Source organism: Triturus cristatus, chromosome 1_1 (genome assembly GCF_964204655.1).
Source record: "Triturus cristatus chromosome 1_1, aTriCri1.1, whole genome shotgun sequence".
Classification (NCBI taxonomy): Eukaryota; Metazoa; Chordata; class Amphibia; order Caudata; family Salamandridae; genus Triturus; species Triturus cristatus.
The window spans coordinates 32323939-32340199 of NC_140579.1; the positions used below are offsets into that span (position 1 = coordinate 32323939).

At 44.4% G+C, this 16261-nt stretch overlaps 1 protein-coding gene across 1 annotated transcript; it reads left to right on the forward strand.

Moving 5' to 3' along the window:
- The first annotated feature begins 963 nt into the window (after window positions 1-963).
- On the forward strand, window positions 964-13248 carry LOC146869245 (keratin, type I cytoskeletal 12-like). The gene is made up of 8 exons (XM_085646140.1): window positions 964-1402; window positions 2543-2625; window positions 4360-4516; window positions 6729-6887; window positions 7273-7398; window positions 8288-8505; window positions 8744-8793; window positions 12553-13248. Exons 1-8 carry the CDS (start codon window positions 1058-1060, stop codon window positions 12654-12656), a joined length of 1242 nt encoding a protein of 413 aa, XP_085502266.1. The 5' UTR covers window positions 964-1057; the 3' UTR covers window positions 12657-13248.
- The last annotated feature ends 3013 nt before the right edge of the window (window positions 13249-16261 follow it).

Sequence of the window (16261 nt, forward strand, 5' to 3'; positions counted from 1 at the left end):
GCCAATTTCCGCATGATATTCCAGAGTTGAGGAATATTTGGGTTTGACCGGATAGAATTGTCCCAAGAATCAACTGTAGGAATACCACATGAGTTATTATGGTGTGTGGTATTACAACATCCTGTATAAAAACGATTGGGCAGAAAATCCTGTTTCCATCCAAAACCATTTGGAAAATGGACCTATATGATGTGGTTAACATGTAATTGGGGCAGTAATTTTATTTTTACGTTACTATTTTTTTACAACTTGAAAGGCATCGAAATAAAGTGATTGCCCGAGACTCAGGCTTCCTATGTGCTCACCCTATTACTTGTGTGAAAAATCACCTGACTTCAAGGTCAGCAACGTGGCTGCTGAGCACTGGACATCTCAAGACCTTCCGATAAAGCTTCGCCCCCTTTATTATCTGTGATTTTTTGAGAGGCCATTGTTAGCAGGTTCTTAAAGGAAAAGAGTGGTACAAACTAATTGTAAATGTTTCGATTTATGTATAAATTGCTCTTAAAAGTGTCACAATCGTGCTTTCAGTTACTTTAAAGCACTATATTGTCATCTGCCATTGTATCCAAACTGCAAGAATCCTTCGGTCTCTCGGGATGCCTCAGTGTAGGACACATGTTCTAGGCGTATCCTCTGTAAATGTGTCACACCGCGTACACTTCAAAGTGGCTGCTGTAAACTGTCTATTAATGCTCCGTGCATGCAAATGAATCGATAAGAAGAGAGGGCAGTGCTTTAATGAAATAAGATCACAGAAATAAAACAATTAAGGTAATGCTTGGCATTGCCCCGCCCGCTTTATCTTGATTCATAATTTGGTGAGAAATGGATATGCCGAACATGGCCTGAATATTAATTAATCACACCTATAGTAATGAGAGGGAGAGTCTGACCTTCAAACAATGCCGCATATTTAGCTGTTTACTCTTAGAAATGAAACACCCACTAGGGTTTGTATAAAGGCTCCATCATACAGCCATGGCACCAGCACCCTCCACCCTGCACTCTCCTCCTCAGTGCCTCTCTACAGGGTGAGCGGTCCTTCTGCAGCATCATGTCTTACTTCCATCATAGTGCTGGTTCCAGCCGGGCTTCAACAGCTGGTGGTGGAGCCAGCTTTGGAGGCTTCCAAGGCAGTTCTGGAGGGTTTCAAGGGGTCTTTAAGAATGAAGTGATTGGGAGCCAACCCAGCAACGAGGGCCTCCTCTCTGCTGGGGAGAAGCAGACCATGCAAAACCTCAATGACCGTCTTGCTAGCTATCTGGAGAAAGTCAAACAACTGGAATGTGCCAACTTGGAGCTTGAGAACAAAATCAAGGACTGGTATGCAAAGCACCCTCCGCCAGTGGCTCGCGACTACAGCAAATATTATGCCATAATCGCAGAGCTGGAAAAAAAGGTAGGGACATGATCAATCATTATAAACTTGGCCTCAGGATGTACATGATTATGTCATTCCTTGCTATTGCTGGTGTGTGTAATGCAGAAATTGACTGTTACTTTTTAAGTGTATGGAGCGGAGGGTTTGTCTCTCATAGTCTCGGGTGGGCTTTACACAGAGTACTGGACACTTTCTTCTCTTGATGTGTAAAGAAGGGCACTCTTTGTCCGTATTTTGTCACTGAAGTTAATTGCCACCACGCCCTATTTATGAACCCACAACGTCCTTGAATGAAACTGTGGCCAATTAAATCTCTAGTAAACACCGGATTATTAAAAGTTCCCATACTGTCTGGAAGACTGCTTTCCTGCTGTAAATATCTGTAGTTCCTTTTGTGATCATCAGAGATAAATTACAGGCAAATCCGTTCTCTAGGTGGCTCTTAGATCATCGATTGGGCCATTCAGCCATGTTTTGTGGGTACCACGTGACTCCATGCTGTACCATGTCCTCAGTCTGGGGCTTTATTTTGGCACATGTTCATTTAATGCACACTTGAAATTGGAATCGTAGTTGTCTTAAATACGGTCATTTCAATGATATTGATTGTGTAAAGGGATCAGTGGAGACGATGTCGCATTGCGACCAGAGCGGCCGACTTTGGAAATGGAAACCAGGTTCGAGTCCCATCATTGGCTCAACATCCTATGATAGATATCTGGGCCGATCATGTCATCCCCCGGAGTCTAAACGATGCATGTGATCTTGTGCAATGTAACTGGTGCTCATTTAAAGCGCTCGCATACATTCGGGTCGAGCTTGCCTCCTCGAGCAATATAAACCTGCAAAAATAGCTGAAAGATGGTTTTCTAGAGTTATAAAGCCACAGGGTGTCTCTATGGATAGTGCAAGATGGTGCCTGGAATATTAATTACAAGAGGGAACGAGGGAACTGGATAGTATGTGCATGCACCAGATGTCTGTCCAGATACTCACTGAACCGCCAGAAATGCTTAATCAAAAGTGTAAATGTCAATCATTATTTTTTTAGAAGGATTATTGACTTTTGTTTTTGAAGGTCGGAATATTACCCTTTTGGAAATGATGCTCCACCCGCTGCACCATGACCTTCCACTGTGACCATCTATTGTCTTCCAGATCATTGCCGCATCTACTGACAATGCCAGGATCGTCCTGCAAATCGACAATGCCAGACTGGCTGCTGAAGACTTCAAACTTAAGTAAGTCTGCCATTTCCCCCATCAGGGCCAATGACTTAGCAACGAGACAGAGTCACCCAAATGCTAAAATACCCTTGACTGTCTTCACCTTCCTTGCCTCACCGCCAGTTAATCCGCACAGCCTTGCCTAGAGTCGACGAGATCACTGGATCACTTCAATTCGGTGTTGCAATACTTGCTCGCCCCTTCATAAGGATATCACCATTGCCACATGGACTCTTTCTAACCTTGCCGGGCACACCAGGACCACCACTTGTCAATAAAAGGATAAACAAGTATCCAAGAAGCACTGATCCCTCCCATAAATACCTCTTAAATCTTGAAATCTTAGGGCCTGATTTAGACCCTCACGGATGGACCACATTCCATCAGGTTGGGTGGGGACATCTCCTCCACCCCTTGACCATGACCTTATGAGTCACAGAGAATTTGGCTCGTCAGACAAGGTCCAATCACTGGACTCACATGTGGTAACTCTCAAACATTCAAATGGCTGAGTACCTCTCTTTTTCCACTCTTTACCTCACCCTTTTGCCTCACAAAGGTCACTCACTTTGTGCACGTCTTCTTATCTCAGTGACTACTTGATACCTCACCCACCTTCTTCATTATATCACCACCTAATACCCATTCAAATACATTTCAAAACAATAAATAGAGCAATTATGTTGACTTTGAACCTATATTTTTTGTTTTCAAATGAATAGTCTTTAAATTACATTTTTGTCTTTCCACTTGTGAAATAAACCTTCTTCAAGAGATAGGCACAAGATTAGGGTTAGCTCACTGAAACTACGCAGTGGTGGATGACATGCTTGAATTATTCTCAATAACTGCGATCACTTGACAATATATACCGAGGACTCCTATGTGGATAGTGTGGATGGAATGCATTGCACTGACGTACGTGGTTAGCTATGCTGTGCTGCACAATTATATACTCATGTGGAGAGTATGGATGGAATGCATTGCACTGACGTACGTGGTTAGCTATGCTGTGCTGCACGATTCTTTGCTGTAGGGAGGTCTTCTGAACGGGAAAGAGTTTCCTCGTGGTTAAGATTAGAAGAATATCATAACTCAGGTACCTTGATTCTTTCGCATTAAGGATGTCCCTTTTACTGTCAGATGAGTAGCACAGCATTCAGACCCTTAACCCTTTAGAATAACGTTCGGAAGAATCCTAAATGCTCAGACTTTTCCCTGCATATTTGGAATTCAGGCCACATAGCGCCCACTACAAACTCCATCCTTCTAGGAGATATCACCAGGCGCTAGCTAGTAAGCAATGCAATGCGAATGGTTTCATTCCTATTTGGTCTTTTCTTAGCTAACAGAAAATATCAGAAGTGCAAAAACCATACGATCCGTCCTAACCTTGTTCTTGTATTTGCTGTGGCAATGGTCATATTTGACTAGGATGGTGGGAGGTTTGTAAGGCACTAATCTCGCATTCAAAGTCCAAAACAAACTGAAGGATATTTAAAGAGAAATTACATATTTCTTCAATGAAGACATTTCTTTGTTACAGATGTCTTCCACAATATTGTACTTGTACATCTTTTATAAAAGCATCACACAGACTTAGTTGCACCTTTGAAGTGTCACAGGGCTTCTGGCAATGTGCTGTCGCAAACTTTCATTAACGCGCTTGGACCCCCAGATGTTAGAACTTGCTGTTCCAGATGTGTTTTACCTTGGCTGTTATTCACCTCTAGTTACTTTCTTTTCCAGGTATGAGAATGAGCTGTCCCTGCGCCAGAGCGTGGAGGCGGACACCAACGGGTTGCGCAAGGTGCTCGATGAGTTGACCAGGGCCAAGTGTGACCTTGAGGGAGAGGTGGAGAACCTGACGGAGGAGCTGTCTTGCCTCAAGAGGAACCACGAAGAAGTAAGAGCAATGTGGCATGAAAGTGCTGGTAGTGACATAGATGGAATCCTATAACGTGTTACACGCCTTTGAAAGGCGCTTTCTGACTTATTAAAGTTGTCTTAGAGTTGTGTCAGACAATCTACCTACGGCCATTGCACTGACATGCAGCTTATCGTCTACGGTTTGCATGGCACGTCAGAAACACCTAAGCAGTGGAAAGCATCCCATCTTTTCTCCTAGTCTTGCTCTAAGAAGAATATATATTGTGGTGCTCTCCAGAAAATTAGCCGTGGCAGCACTGTTGTTTCTTGACCTGTTGCATTCCTAGACAGGTTTCAGGTGTTCAATGTTAGTTGATGGTGGAGAGAGGATATCTTTACAGGGTGGACTAACATTGACCCGAATATTCCAATATTTTTTAGAAGCCTGGGAAAGAATCAGACGGACAAACAAGGAAGTGTAAATGCATTACATTGGAAAACATTAATATATATGATTCAGGTGTCAACAGCATGGGGACTCTCAGGACTGAGTGATTTGGGCTCTTCAGATGGGAGTGCTCAGCAATGGAGTGGAAACTCATTCATTTGAACTCAGAGCCGTGGTTACTGAACCACGACTGTTTGCGAGGGCACGTGTCATTCTTCTTCTTAGGCGATGTCTTCTTTCTGTCAGCTATGTATCCTTATAATTGAGCTCATCCCCTGCCAAGTATGTGTTGAGTAATCCACATTGCCTTTTTTCTGCTGGACCATATATCTTTCACACGAGACAACAACTCTTTATTTTAGCTAGTCTAGATTTTCATTTTTGCGATACCACAGTGTGTTCTTCTTGGTAGACCACATTGCTTTCCTAGTAGGATCTTTCCTTCTGCTAGACAACATCACATTTTCCTGTTAAACCTTTCCTCCTAAGCCACATCTGCTTCATTTTGTCTGGATACATCTCCGTTGAGCTATTCTTCTTCATGTTAGGATAGATCTCCTTCCTATACCATATCTCTGTTTTCCAGACCACAGCTCTCTCTCCCAATGATAGACCACATCTCCTACATTCCGTTTGTTCACATTTCCTACGGAGAGATGGAATCTCTATGTGATAGATATACATTCCTGCTAGATCATAACCCCTCATACTAGGCCACACATCCTTCCGGCCTGTGACAGGTCTTTTCATTCACGGCCATACTGTTTTCTATTACAGCATCAGTTTTTCACTTACACTGTGTAGCCTTCTCTCAGACCACACATTCATATACGCTCCCATTATAACCAGTCTTTAAAGCACTTCAAACACGGTGGTGCTATTACTAGTAGATAAAATTTCCCAATTTAATGATACTCAATTGAGTAACTTCAAAAGAGTGAAACACAGAGTTGGGACTGTGAAGGATTTTGAACCTGTGACTTTCAAGCTATGCCAGATCTCAGCAGCAATCAATTGACCCAAGCCATCTGCCTGGGACTAGCCTGGGTCTCCTCACCAGCACAACGCAAAACCTTCTTGCCAAACAACACCACTTCCCATTTCTAGACTACAACCTGCCTGCAATTGTGCCTATTAAATCAAACACAACAATTCATCTGCTGCTGTCAAAGAACTACAAATATGCACTGATGATAATGCCCAAGGTGGCACTTAAAATAACAAAAGCAGTGTTATAATTTAAAAGTGTATCTACTGATATCCCCTTTGGAGACGTAGATGCAACTATAAAATCCATCAACTGGGCTTTGCTGATAGTGGTGTTTGATGTGTGATGATCCGCAGCAGCCAACGAGGTTATGATTTGTTTAGTGAAAGTTACCAAGCATGTGAATTAGTAGTGGCAGGAGGAATAGCAGCTGCAACCACTAACATAACCTTTGGTACCTCTGGCACTGCTCCTGGCATCACTGTCAGGGATCACAGGAGACTGGGAGGAATACAGTAAATATAGTTCAAAGAGCCATACTTCTGCTTGTAATGTACAATCATTGATCCATGTCTCCCACCTCACAAGCCAATCAGAAGCGCTTGCGGGGCCAAGGCAGGGCCACTGGTCAAACCTGAGATGGTACTAGGATCAAATGATGCATGATGTCACTTCTGCTGCCTCTGCTCTGGCATTTTGGTGAATTGACTTATACAAAAGGAATGATAAAAAGAGCAAAAAAAGGTACCCTTGTATTCTTGCCTATGGTTAACCCTGAATAATGCCCATGGCATACTGCTACTCTTCCCGCAGGAAATGAAGGGACTCCTGGGAGCTGAAGGGCACCTCAGCGTAGAGATGAATGCCGTCCCAGGCATCAACCTGCTGAAGCTCCTCGGCGACATGCGAGGCCAGTACGAGGAGATGGCAGACAAGAATCGCCGGGATGCCGAAGCAAAGTTCCTGGAAGCGGTGAGGAGGGAATGAATGTCCTGTGGGCTATGGGATAAGAAGGACTGAACTATGGAAAACCGAGATATTTTCAAACAAACTATTGCCCCCTTAAACACCCATAAGGCTGTTCCGAAGTCAGTCTCATCGCAGACCCTACATAATATGTCACTGACTATGGCTTATCGCCACACAGAGTCCCCACAGATCAGTCTGGGAGGAAGTACGTTTTAAATATGCATTTTGCATATATTTTTCTCCTGACTGTAACGACATAGACAATTTAAAAAGACAGGAATGGAATGTGCCCGAGTAATTTCCTGTGGCTGGGATACATTCAAGAAGTCCATCACTTTTTGTAGTGCCTAAATATGTGAACTTTTCTCATTCCCATGCTGTCTCTTAGAGCACTGCCCTCAAACAAGAGATCTCCGCCGGGGCTGAGGAGGTCCAGACGAGCAAGAGAGAGATCTATGACTTGAAGCGCTCCCTACAATCCTTGGAAATTGACCTACAGGCATCTCTCATAATGGTGAGTTGTCTCAATGACTCCAGTTCTTTCTACATAGACCTCGCTGGTGAGAATTCTTTCCAAGCATATTAGATCCCCCATTGCTTGGGGAAGGTCTTGAAGAACCTACGACCATGCTGGAACCACCACTTATATAGCACATAGGTCTCTCTCCTTAGTGTGAATACACTTATATAACTGCCAAGATTCCTAGGTCCACGCGTCGGTATCTGTCCCAGTCCAGTTTATTTCTTCGTTTTCTAGAACTCGTAGTATTGGTTTTATAATGTGATAAAATATACCTAAAGCCCCGGAATGCAAAGACTAAATCTGGACTCGAGCAGCTAGGCAGGCATGGACTCGCAAAACTTGTAAGAGCGGTGAGGGCCCTTGCTGAGGCAGAGAGAGTGGAGCTGGGGCAGGGTTGCACATTCAGTGGGGTGGCTTTAACATACACACAGCTGCATCCGCAGCTTGGAGTGGTAGTAGTAAGTGCACTGCGTACATACCATGAACTAGCCTGGAGACTATTCCAAGGCTGCAGTCACAATGGGAACGAAAAGAAAGCATGAAGCATGTGGGCGTCGTCCCAGCATCTCCCCTCTAATAATGCCCCCATGCAGTCTTAAAGGCATCCTGGACCCCTCTTGGCATGAATGAGAGAGGATGCCCCGACACTGCTAACAACTCCTGCATGTGCTTAGTTGGCAAATGCCTATTTTCTGATAAAAATGCAAAGAAAGGCTTGGTAAAGTGTCACACGTATATGGACTTGACCGCAGTATATTATTCTGGACTTGGGGGAAGGGATGTAGGCTAGAGCCATTTTTCATCACTTTTGGCCCCTTGAAAGCTAGAACACATTCCATCACGTTGTTTCAGGTGTACCTCTTGTCTTTATTAAACACAGAAAAAATCCCTTGAAGCCAACTTGGCAGAAACAGAAGGGACCTACTGCGCCCAGCTGGCACACCTTCAAGAGAAGATCAGCCATATAGAGGAGGAACTTGAAGGAATCAAGGACGAGATGGAGAACAACATGGCAGAGTACGAGCAACTCCTGGACATCAAGAGCCGGCTGGAGAGGGAGATCGAGACCTACCGGTGCCTGCTGACCGGTCAGGGCAGGTAAGACGATGGCAAGTCCTGAACACCTACACTTATTTAGGTTCCGAGCCAAGTTCTTCACCTGGGGTACCACTGCAGTGCAGAAAGGAGCCCTAAATCACCCAAACAAGTAACATTGGTAACCCTTTGGTAAACCCTCACTTGAAACCTATCTTGTCAGCAGACATCAAGCATTGCGTATAGAATTAAACTACACTCTTAGTCATGTGTATGTAATATGCATGTCATTTCCTTTCAGTTTCAAAGTCGACCAAAAGGCCAAGAGTCATGGCTCTCAGTCATCAAGAGGTAAGCGTCCCTCTTTCTGTTAGCTTTGTTATAAGGCTCGTAAATCACAGTGACGGGTTCTTGCGCCCTTCTCCCATGTGTCTGTTTGAAGTCCTGTCTAGTATAATAAAGCTTAGGCACCAAATGGTTTCTATGGGACATATCGTTTCAAGTTGGTAACAGTAGTGCATGTCATGCCACCAGATAAGGGGAGCGCTGGCCCTTGAAAGATTCTAGCCTCCACTGCTCAACTTCTCTGTGTGGATTATTAAGAACAGATATGACTTTGCTCAGCAGGTCCAATACGATGAGGGATTTAAAGGTGAAGTTAAGCCCATCACATTTCTAGGGCATGACATGCCCCACAAAACAAAACACTAGAAACATCTTTTTAGTTTTATTTTTTCCAGTGTAACTACTGGCACCTTTTTCCAACTTTAAAAGCTAAAGTTAACCTTTGGTGACGGCCATCTTGTTCTCTCTTTCCTTCGCTCTGACGGCGCTAACGAGCCGCATGCCACATTGCTACCTTATGATGCATGGGTGTGAGTGCTCATATTAAGTATCAGATTAAATGTGCTTCACCTGTACTTGAAATGTGACAGTGAATACCAAGGATGGGAAATGATGGAAGTAACAAAATGACTGTAATTATTCTGGGATTTTGTTTTATGTGCCATTCAATGCCCCATAAATATGTCAGGTTAATTTCTTCTTTAAAGCATGAACATTTCTTTTACATGAACCATAAGTGACACTTAAAGCAGGATTTGCATTATATTTCTGCCTGATTAAAAATAACCCTTTTAGCAATGATAATTGCTTTTTTCGACATAAATTATTGAATTAGTCTCAACTTCCAAATGTTTGGAATGACCTTTAGGCTATCTACGACTCCTACGTTGACTGGGTTATGTAAAGACGATCATCTAAGTCTAGGCATGTTCGAGCCAGAGAGGTCAGGATGGCCCATCAGGAGAATCTTCTCACAAGTTACTTGCACCACTGTTAACGTGTTCTCCTGCACCATTGTTAACATGTTAAGATGAGGGGCTCTCATTATAAGTAGAACATTCCCACATGGTGCTTGGACCAACTAGAACATTAACATAAGTCACATTCACCAATCAGAATACTTCCATGAGACACATACACCAAATTTAGGGCCTTATTTTGATCTTGACGTTCGGGGGACTCAGTGGTGACCGATATCCGCCTTCTGAATATCCCATAGGATATATTGGGATTTATATTTCGTGGACGGGATATTCGTCAAAGTTGTGACGGAGTAACCCGTCCACCGAGATCTAAATCAGGTCCTTAGTCTTAACGTGATGCACATGCACCAGTGATCACATGGCATACATGCAATATCTAGAAAATTCCCAAGAGGCGCTTGCACCACGCAGACTCTTCACATGAGGCACTTGCACTAACTAGTCTATTCTCATGAGGCACTGGCACCACACAGATTCTTCACATGAGGCACTTGCACTAACTAGTCTATTCTCATAAGGCACATGCACCACGCAGACCCTTCACATGAGGCACTTGCACTAACTAGTCTATTCTCATGAGGCGCATGCACCACGCAGACTCTTCACATGAGGCACTTGCACTAACTAGTCTATTCTTATGAGGCGCTTGCACCACACAGACTCTTCAAATGAGGCACTTGAACTAACTAGTCTGTTCTCATGAGGCGCATCCACCATGCAGACTCTTCACATGAGGCACTTGCACTAACTAGTCTATTCTTATGAGGCGCTTCCACCACACAGACTCTTCACATGAGGCACTTGCACTAACTAGTTTATTCTCATGAGGCGCATGCATCACGCAGACTCTTCACATGAGGCACTTGCACTAACTAGTCTATTCTCATGAGGCGCATGCATCACGCAGACTCTTCACATGAGGCACTTGCACTAACTAGTCTATTCTCATGAGGCACCTGCACCACGCAGACTCTTCACATGAGGCACTTGCACTAACTAGTCTATTCGCATGAGGCACATGCCCACTCAGACTCTTCACATGAGGCACTTGCACTAAATAGTCTATTCTCATGAGGCACATGCCCACGCAGACTCTTCACATGAGGCACATCCACCACGCAGACTCTTCACATGAGGCACTTGCACTAACTAGTCTATTCTCATGAGGCACTGGCACCACGCAGACTCTTCACATGAGGCACTTGCACTAACTAGTCTATTCTCATAAGGCACATGCACCACGCAGACCCTTCACATGAGGCACTTGCACTAACTAGTCTATTCTCATGAGGCGCATGCACCACGCAGACTCTTCACATGAGGCACTTGCACTAACTAGTCTATTCTCATGAGGCACTGACACCACGCAGACTCTTCACATGAGGCACTTGCACTAACTAGTCTATTCTCATGAGGCACATGCACCACGCAGACTCTTCACATGAGGCACTTGCACTAACTAGTCTATTCTCATGAGGCACATGCACCACACAGACTCCTCACATGAGGCGCTTGCACTAACTAGTCCTAGTCTATTCTCATGAGGCACATGCACCACGTAGACACTTCACATGAGGCACTTGCACTAACTAGTCTATTCTCATGAGGCATATGCACCACACAGACTCTTCACATGAGGCACTTGCACTAACTAGTCGATTCTCATGCGGCACATGCACCACGCAGATTCTTCACATGAGGCACTTGCACTAACTAGTCTATTCTCATGAGGCACATGCACCACGCAGACTCTTCACGTGAGGCACTTGCACTAACTGGTCTATTCTCATGAGGCACATGCATCACGCAGACTCTTCACATGAGGCACTTGCACTAACTAGTCTATACTCATGCGGCACATGCACCACGCAGACTCTTCACATGATGCACCTGCACTAACTAGTCTATTCTCATGAGGCGCATGCATCAATGTAAACTTATTCGGATGAGGAACATGCACTAATATCAGCATGTCCAAATGAGTGGCTAGTAACAACATTAGAATAATTAGAATATTAGAATGATCCGACGAGGCGCCGCCTCAGCACAGCAAACGTTCCAATGAAGCACACGCACTACTGCTCACATGAGGTACATGCACCAGTTACAATGTTCACACGAGGCAGATGTATACGACTTTGAATGTTCACGAGAGGCATGTACATACACTAAGAAGAATGTTCAGCTCAGGTCACTGCACTAACGTTAGCAAGTTTACACAAGGGTTAAAAACATACAACAAACCATTCACCGGAGGCGCTGACGTCACCGTGTGTAAGAGAAATGCAGCCGCATAATAGCAATAGTGAACAAGCACAACATTAGAATGCTGAAACGTGAGCAAACGCCAATATGTACATGATCACATAAGCACCATGCACTATTCAAAAAGTGCTCACATGGGAGACATCGGTGAATGTTCACGTTAGGGGCGTGTGTCTAGAATGAATGGTTCAAAGAACAGAGATGGGAAAAGGAGATTGCAGTTCTGTCATTAGAATGTTTATATGAGGTACATGTGCATTGTTAAACTATTCACAAAATACATGCTCCAAAATGGGCCCCGTTTGGAAAGCTATTTGCCTACCTGAGTTTAATTTAGGTAACAAAATAATTAATTAATTGGAGAGGGTAACATCCAATTCCTGATTCATAAAGTGAACGCAGAATTCCAAACTTTATCCAACATGTCCACGAGCTTCTCTGTCATTAAGCACATCATCTGTTCTCTCAATATATCCTGCCTGCATTCTTTTGTTCACCTCTTCATTTCTTGTTTCAGCCCCGGAGCCAGTTAGAAGCCGAGTTGTGAAGACCATCGTCCAGGAAGTGATTGATGGCAAAGTGGTTTCGCAAGAGGAGAAACACAGTGAACAGAAAATATAGACAGAAGCTGGGTCTCTGCTTATGGAACCGCTGATCTACCGGTAAACCGACAACAGGATGCACAACCCGGGAGGAGGAACCCCTTCCACAATCCTACCCCGCCGCTCTTCTGCTTCTCCTATGGGGTTTTCAACTCTTCGAACATAACCGCAGAATCTTCTGGACAATTGAATGCACTGAGCGCCACAACAGCAGTCCCCGTGCATACGGGCAAACCAGAAGACACCCAAAATGAGTGAGGGAACACCTAAGAAAACGAGAGGGCGTCCAAGATGTCCATCACGTGGCTTGGTATTGACCAAGGAAGAGTGTTCTTGTTTGGACACTAAATGAATCATCGGTAAACAGCATTCTAAAACTTAGGCCAACTGAGAGCATTTTAAATGCCATACTGGTTGTAAATCTACTTCTGAAGACCTCACAAATCGACACCTCGGCAGCGGCACCAGCTGGGAAGTGTGGCTATTCACTGTATCAAGGCTCTTCCTTTGACCTTAAATCTCTTCCTCTTTGCCTTTCTTTACCACAAAATGCTAATCTTTGTTTCTGTGACATTTTAATTCAATAAACTATTTCTGAATGCAAGATAAAAGGGTGTATTTTCTGACATTTCCCCAATTTAGCTTTTTATCTATTGAGAAATGTCATATGACTCAAATGTATGGAAGTTAGAATGCACTGAATCAAAATTGGTACTGAATTTAGTGATAGACAAAGCGTTTGAAGAACATATGCTCAGAATAGGAGGACATGTGACATCAGTGCTCTTAAACAGTGGCGTTTCTTAAAGTGATATTTAGGGATGTTATACAGGACCATGGATAAAACTGAGCTGCGGGTGCAAAGATTAAAGTAACGTTATAGTTAGGTGAATATGTCAGTGACAACATTGATGTTTGAACTAAAAAGAACAGGAAATCACCAGTTATAGTTAGCAAAGCTCCGCCATGCCCTGCTTATGACCTTACATATTACATCAATCATGACATGTTCGAGCACATCATTTATGTTAACTAATGATATCTCAAACACAAAGTTCGGCCTCGGCAGTGGTCATCCTAGGGCCTTTAATGGCTCGGGGAGGGGAGCAGCGTGCCCTCCCTCCCCTTAAATACACATTGAAGCCTCGGGGTTGGGCTCCCTGTGGCCTTTAATTAAAGATTAAGGCCCCAGCTGCCAATTGTGTTTTGATCCTGAGGGAGTCCTACGAGATCGCAGCAGAAACTACGGATGTTTTGGGGATTTTGGCCTGGGGGGGAGGTCACTCTGGGTCCCCCCATGAGGCCTAGGGGGGCAGAGTATCCCTACCTTGCCCCCTTATATTTTATTTAATTTCCTACTGCAGAGCATGAGACAAAGTCCCCGAGTTGTGTGACGGTTGCAAGCAATATTTTTATGATGTGGCTGGCAGTCAATCAGTATGACTGCTGCGAGAGCGAATAGGCCCAAAGGAAATAAAGCTCCCTGGGTCAATTGGAATGCTCTGTTTTTAAATTGGCGCTCCAGCAAGAGTATCTCGAGCTTCTCACAGACCCAACAGTCCAGATATACAATTATTTTTTACCCTTAATTTTTAATAAAAACCTACCAAACGGATTTACACCAAATCACAAAAAGCGCAATCTGCGTACCATCAGGTGTTTGTTAAGCGCGACTACTCACCCGGAAGGGTCTCAAGGCGCTAGGGTTTGTGGGGGGGGGGGGGGTTCGCAAGTTCCAGTCCATCAAGGAGGGGGTCTGTCGAAGAGCCAGGTTTTGAGGTTTTTTGCGAAGATGGGGAGCAATATTATCTGTCTGAGGTGGAGCGGAAGGTAGTTCCAGGCTCTGGCCGCGCTGAAGGAGAAGGAGCGGTCTCACGATCTGGTCTTTCTTGTGCGGGGGACCATGGCGTACGAGAGTTGGGCTGATCGTAGGGTCCTTTGGGGTGCGTGGAATTTGAGTCGGCTATTTAGGTATGCTGGTCCGGTGTCGTGGAGGGCCTTGTGAGCGTGGGTTATCATCTTGAAGGTGACTCTAGCTTTGATGGGGAGCCAGTGGAGTGTGCGCAGGTGCTGGGAGATGTGGCAGTGTCTTGGAAGGTTGAGGACCAGTCTTGCAGCAGCGTTTTGGATGTTCTGTAGCTTACGGGTAAGGTTTTTGTTTATTCAGGCATAGAGTGCGTTGCCGTAGTTGAGCCTGCTGGTGACCAGGGCATAAGTGACGGTCTTTCTGTGTTTGAGGGGGATCCATTTGAAGGTCTTACATAGGAGGCGGAGGGTGTGGAAGCAGGAGGACGAGACAGAGTTGATCTAGCGGTCAATTTTGAGCTCTGAGTCCAGGAGTATTGCCAGGTTGCGTGCGTGGTCCGTGGGGGTGGGCGGGCTTCCGAGGGTGGGGGGCCACCAGGTGTCTTTCCAGGCTTCAGGGTTTGGGCCCATGATGAGTACTTCCGTTTTGTTGGTATTTAGTTGTAGGCAGCTGTTTTTCATCCATTTGGCGACGGCTTCCATGCCTTCTCGAAAGTTGTGTCTGGCGGTGTTGGGTTCGTTGGATAGGGAGAGGATGAGTTGACTGTCGTCTGCGTATGACACAATGTTGAGTCCGTAAGTTCTGACGATGGGGGCGAGCGGAGCGTACCAAGATCTAACTACCTTCCAAATGTGGTGTAATTCTGTTGAGCAATTTTTGCTGTAGCCCTTCTAAAAGATGTCAATAGAAACTGTATGGGGATTTTGCGTTTTGGGACATCACTGATGACATCACACCACATGTAAACTACTATGGCATTAAAGTTCTGACAGTAAGTACAAAAGAGAAGATCAGGCATCATTGCTACCAACACAGAAACAACTACCTTAGGTGTTGAAAACAAGCATTATGTGCAACATTGACTCTATAGCCTGTACTTTACAGGTTGCATAGTTCACATTAGCAATCAACCACAGACATATGGGAAACTCTCATTGAGTACGGTATTCAATCTGTATACAACTGTTCAGGGGAAGCCAAAATAGTGAATGCAAATTCCAAGGCAAATGCCCTACTACGTACAGCTTTCATCTGTATCAAACCACTGACACACACCAAGCCTAAATTAAGAAATGAAGCTGATAACGAGGTATGGTAAACAGTGTTTACTCTATGGAGAGAGTTCACTCTACACCACACTGTTTGCAAACAGTGACATTCTCATGAGAAATACACCACATACTCTAAACATACACCACGCAGCTAAATTTGTTTTTCACTGCAGTGAGGCCTACTCCTTCTATAGGCTAGAACTGGAGTTCCTTAAAACACCTTTTAAGCTGTAATTCATGATTAGAAAGGAGTATCTTCTTCATGTTTAATATGTTTGGAATGGTGATGATAAATCCTCTTTAATGGTAAAGCTGGATTTAACAGTACCATTTGAGAAAAGCCACTTTTAGAAAGTGGACATTTCTCTGCTCTCACTGCTCTGTGTGCCTTGCAGTCTGTCTACAATACAGGTCTGGGCTGGGTGACACCTACACTTTGTGCATTCCCTCTAGACAGGCACAATACAAGAAGGGCTGGGTGTGACAGGAGATTCATCTGTATTCATCTGCATACTGATAGCCTTCCTGGGCAAGAAGGGGAAATGG

Coding starts and splice junctions, on each gene's coding strand:
- LOC146869245 (XM_085646140.1), top strand. CDS start 1,058: ATGTCTTACTTCCATCATAGTGCTGGTTCCAGCCGGGCTTCAACAGCT. Junction 1,403..2,542: donor TCGCAGAGCTGGAAAAAAAG/GTAGGGACATGA, acceptor ATTGTCTTCCAG/ATCATTGCCGCATCTACTGA. Junction 8,794..12,552: donor TGGCTCTCAGTCATCAAGAG/GTAAGCGTCCCT, acceptor TTCTTGTTTCAG/CCCCGGAGCCAGTTAGAAGC.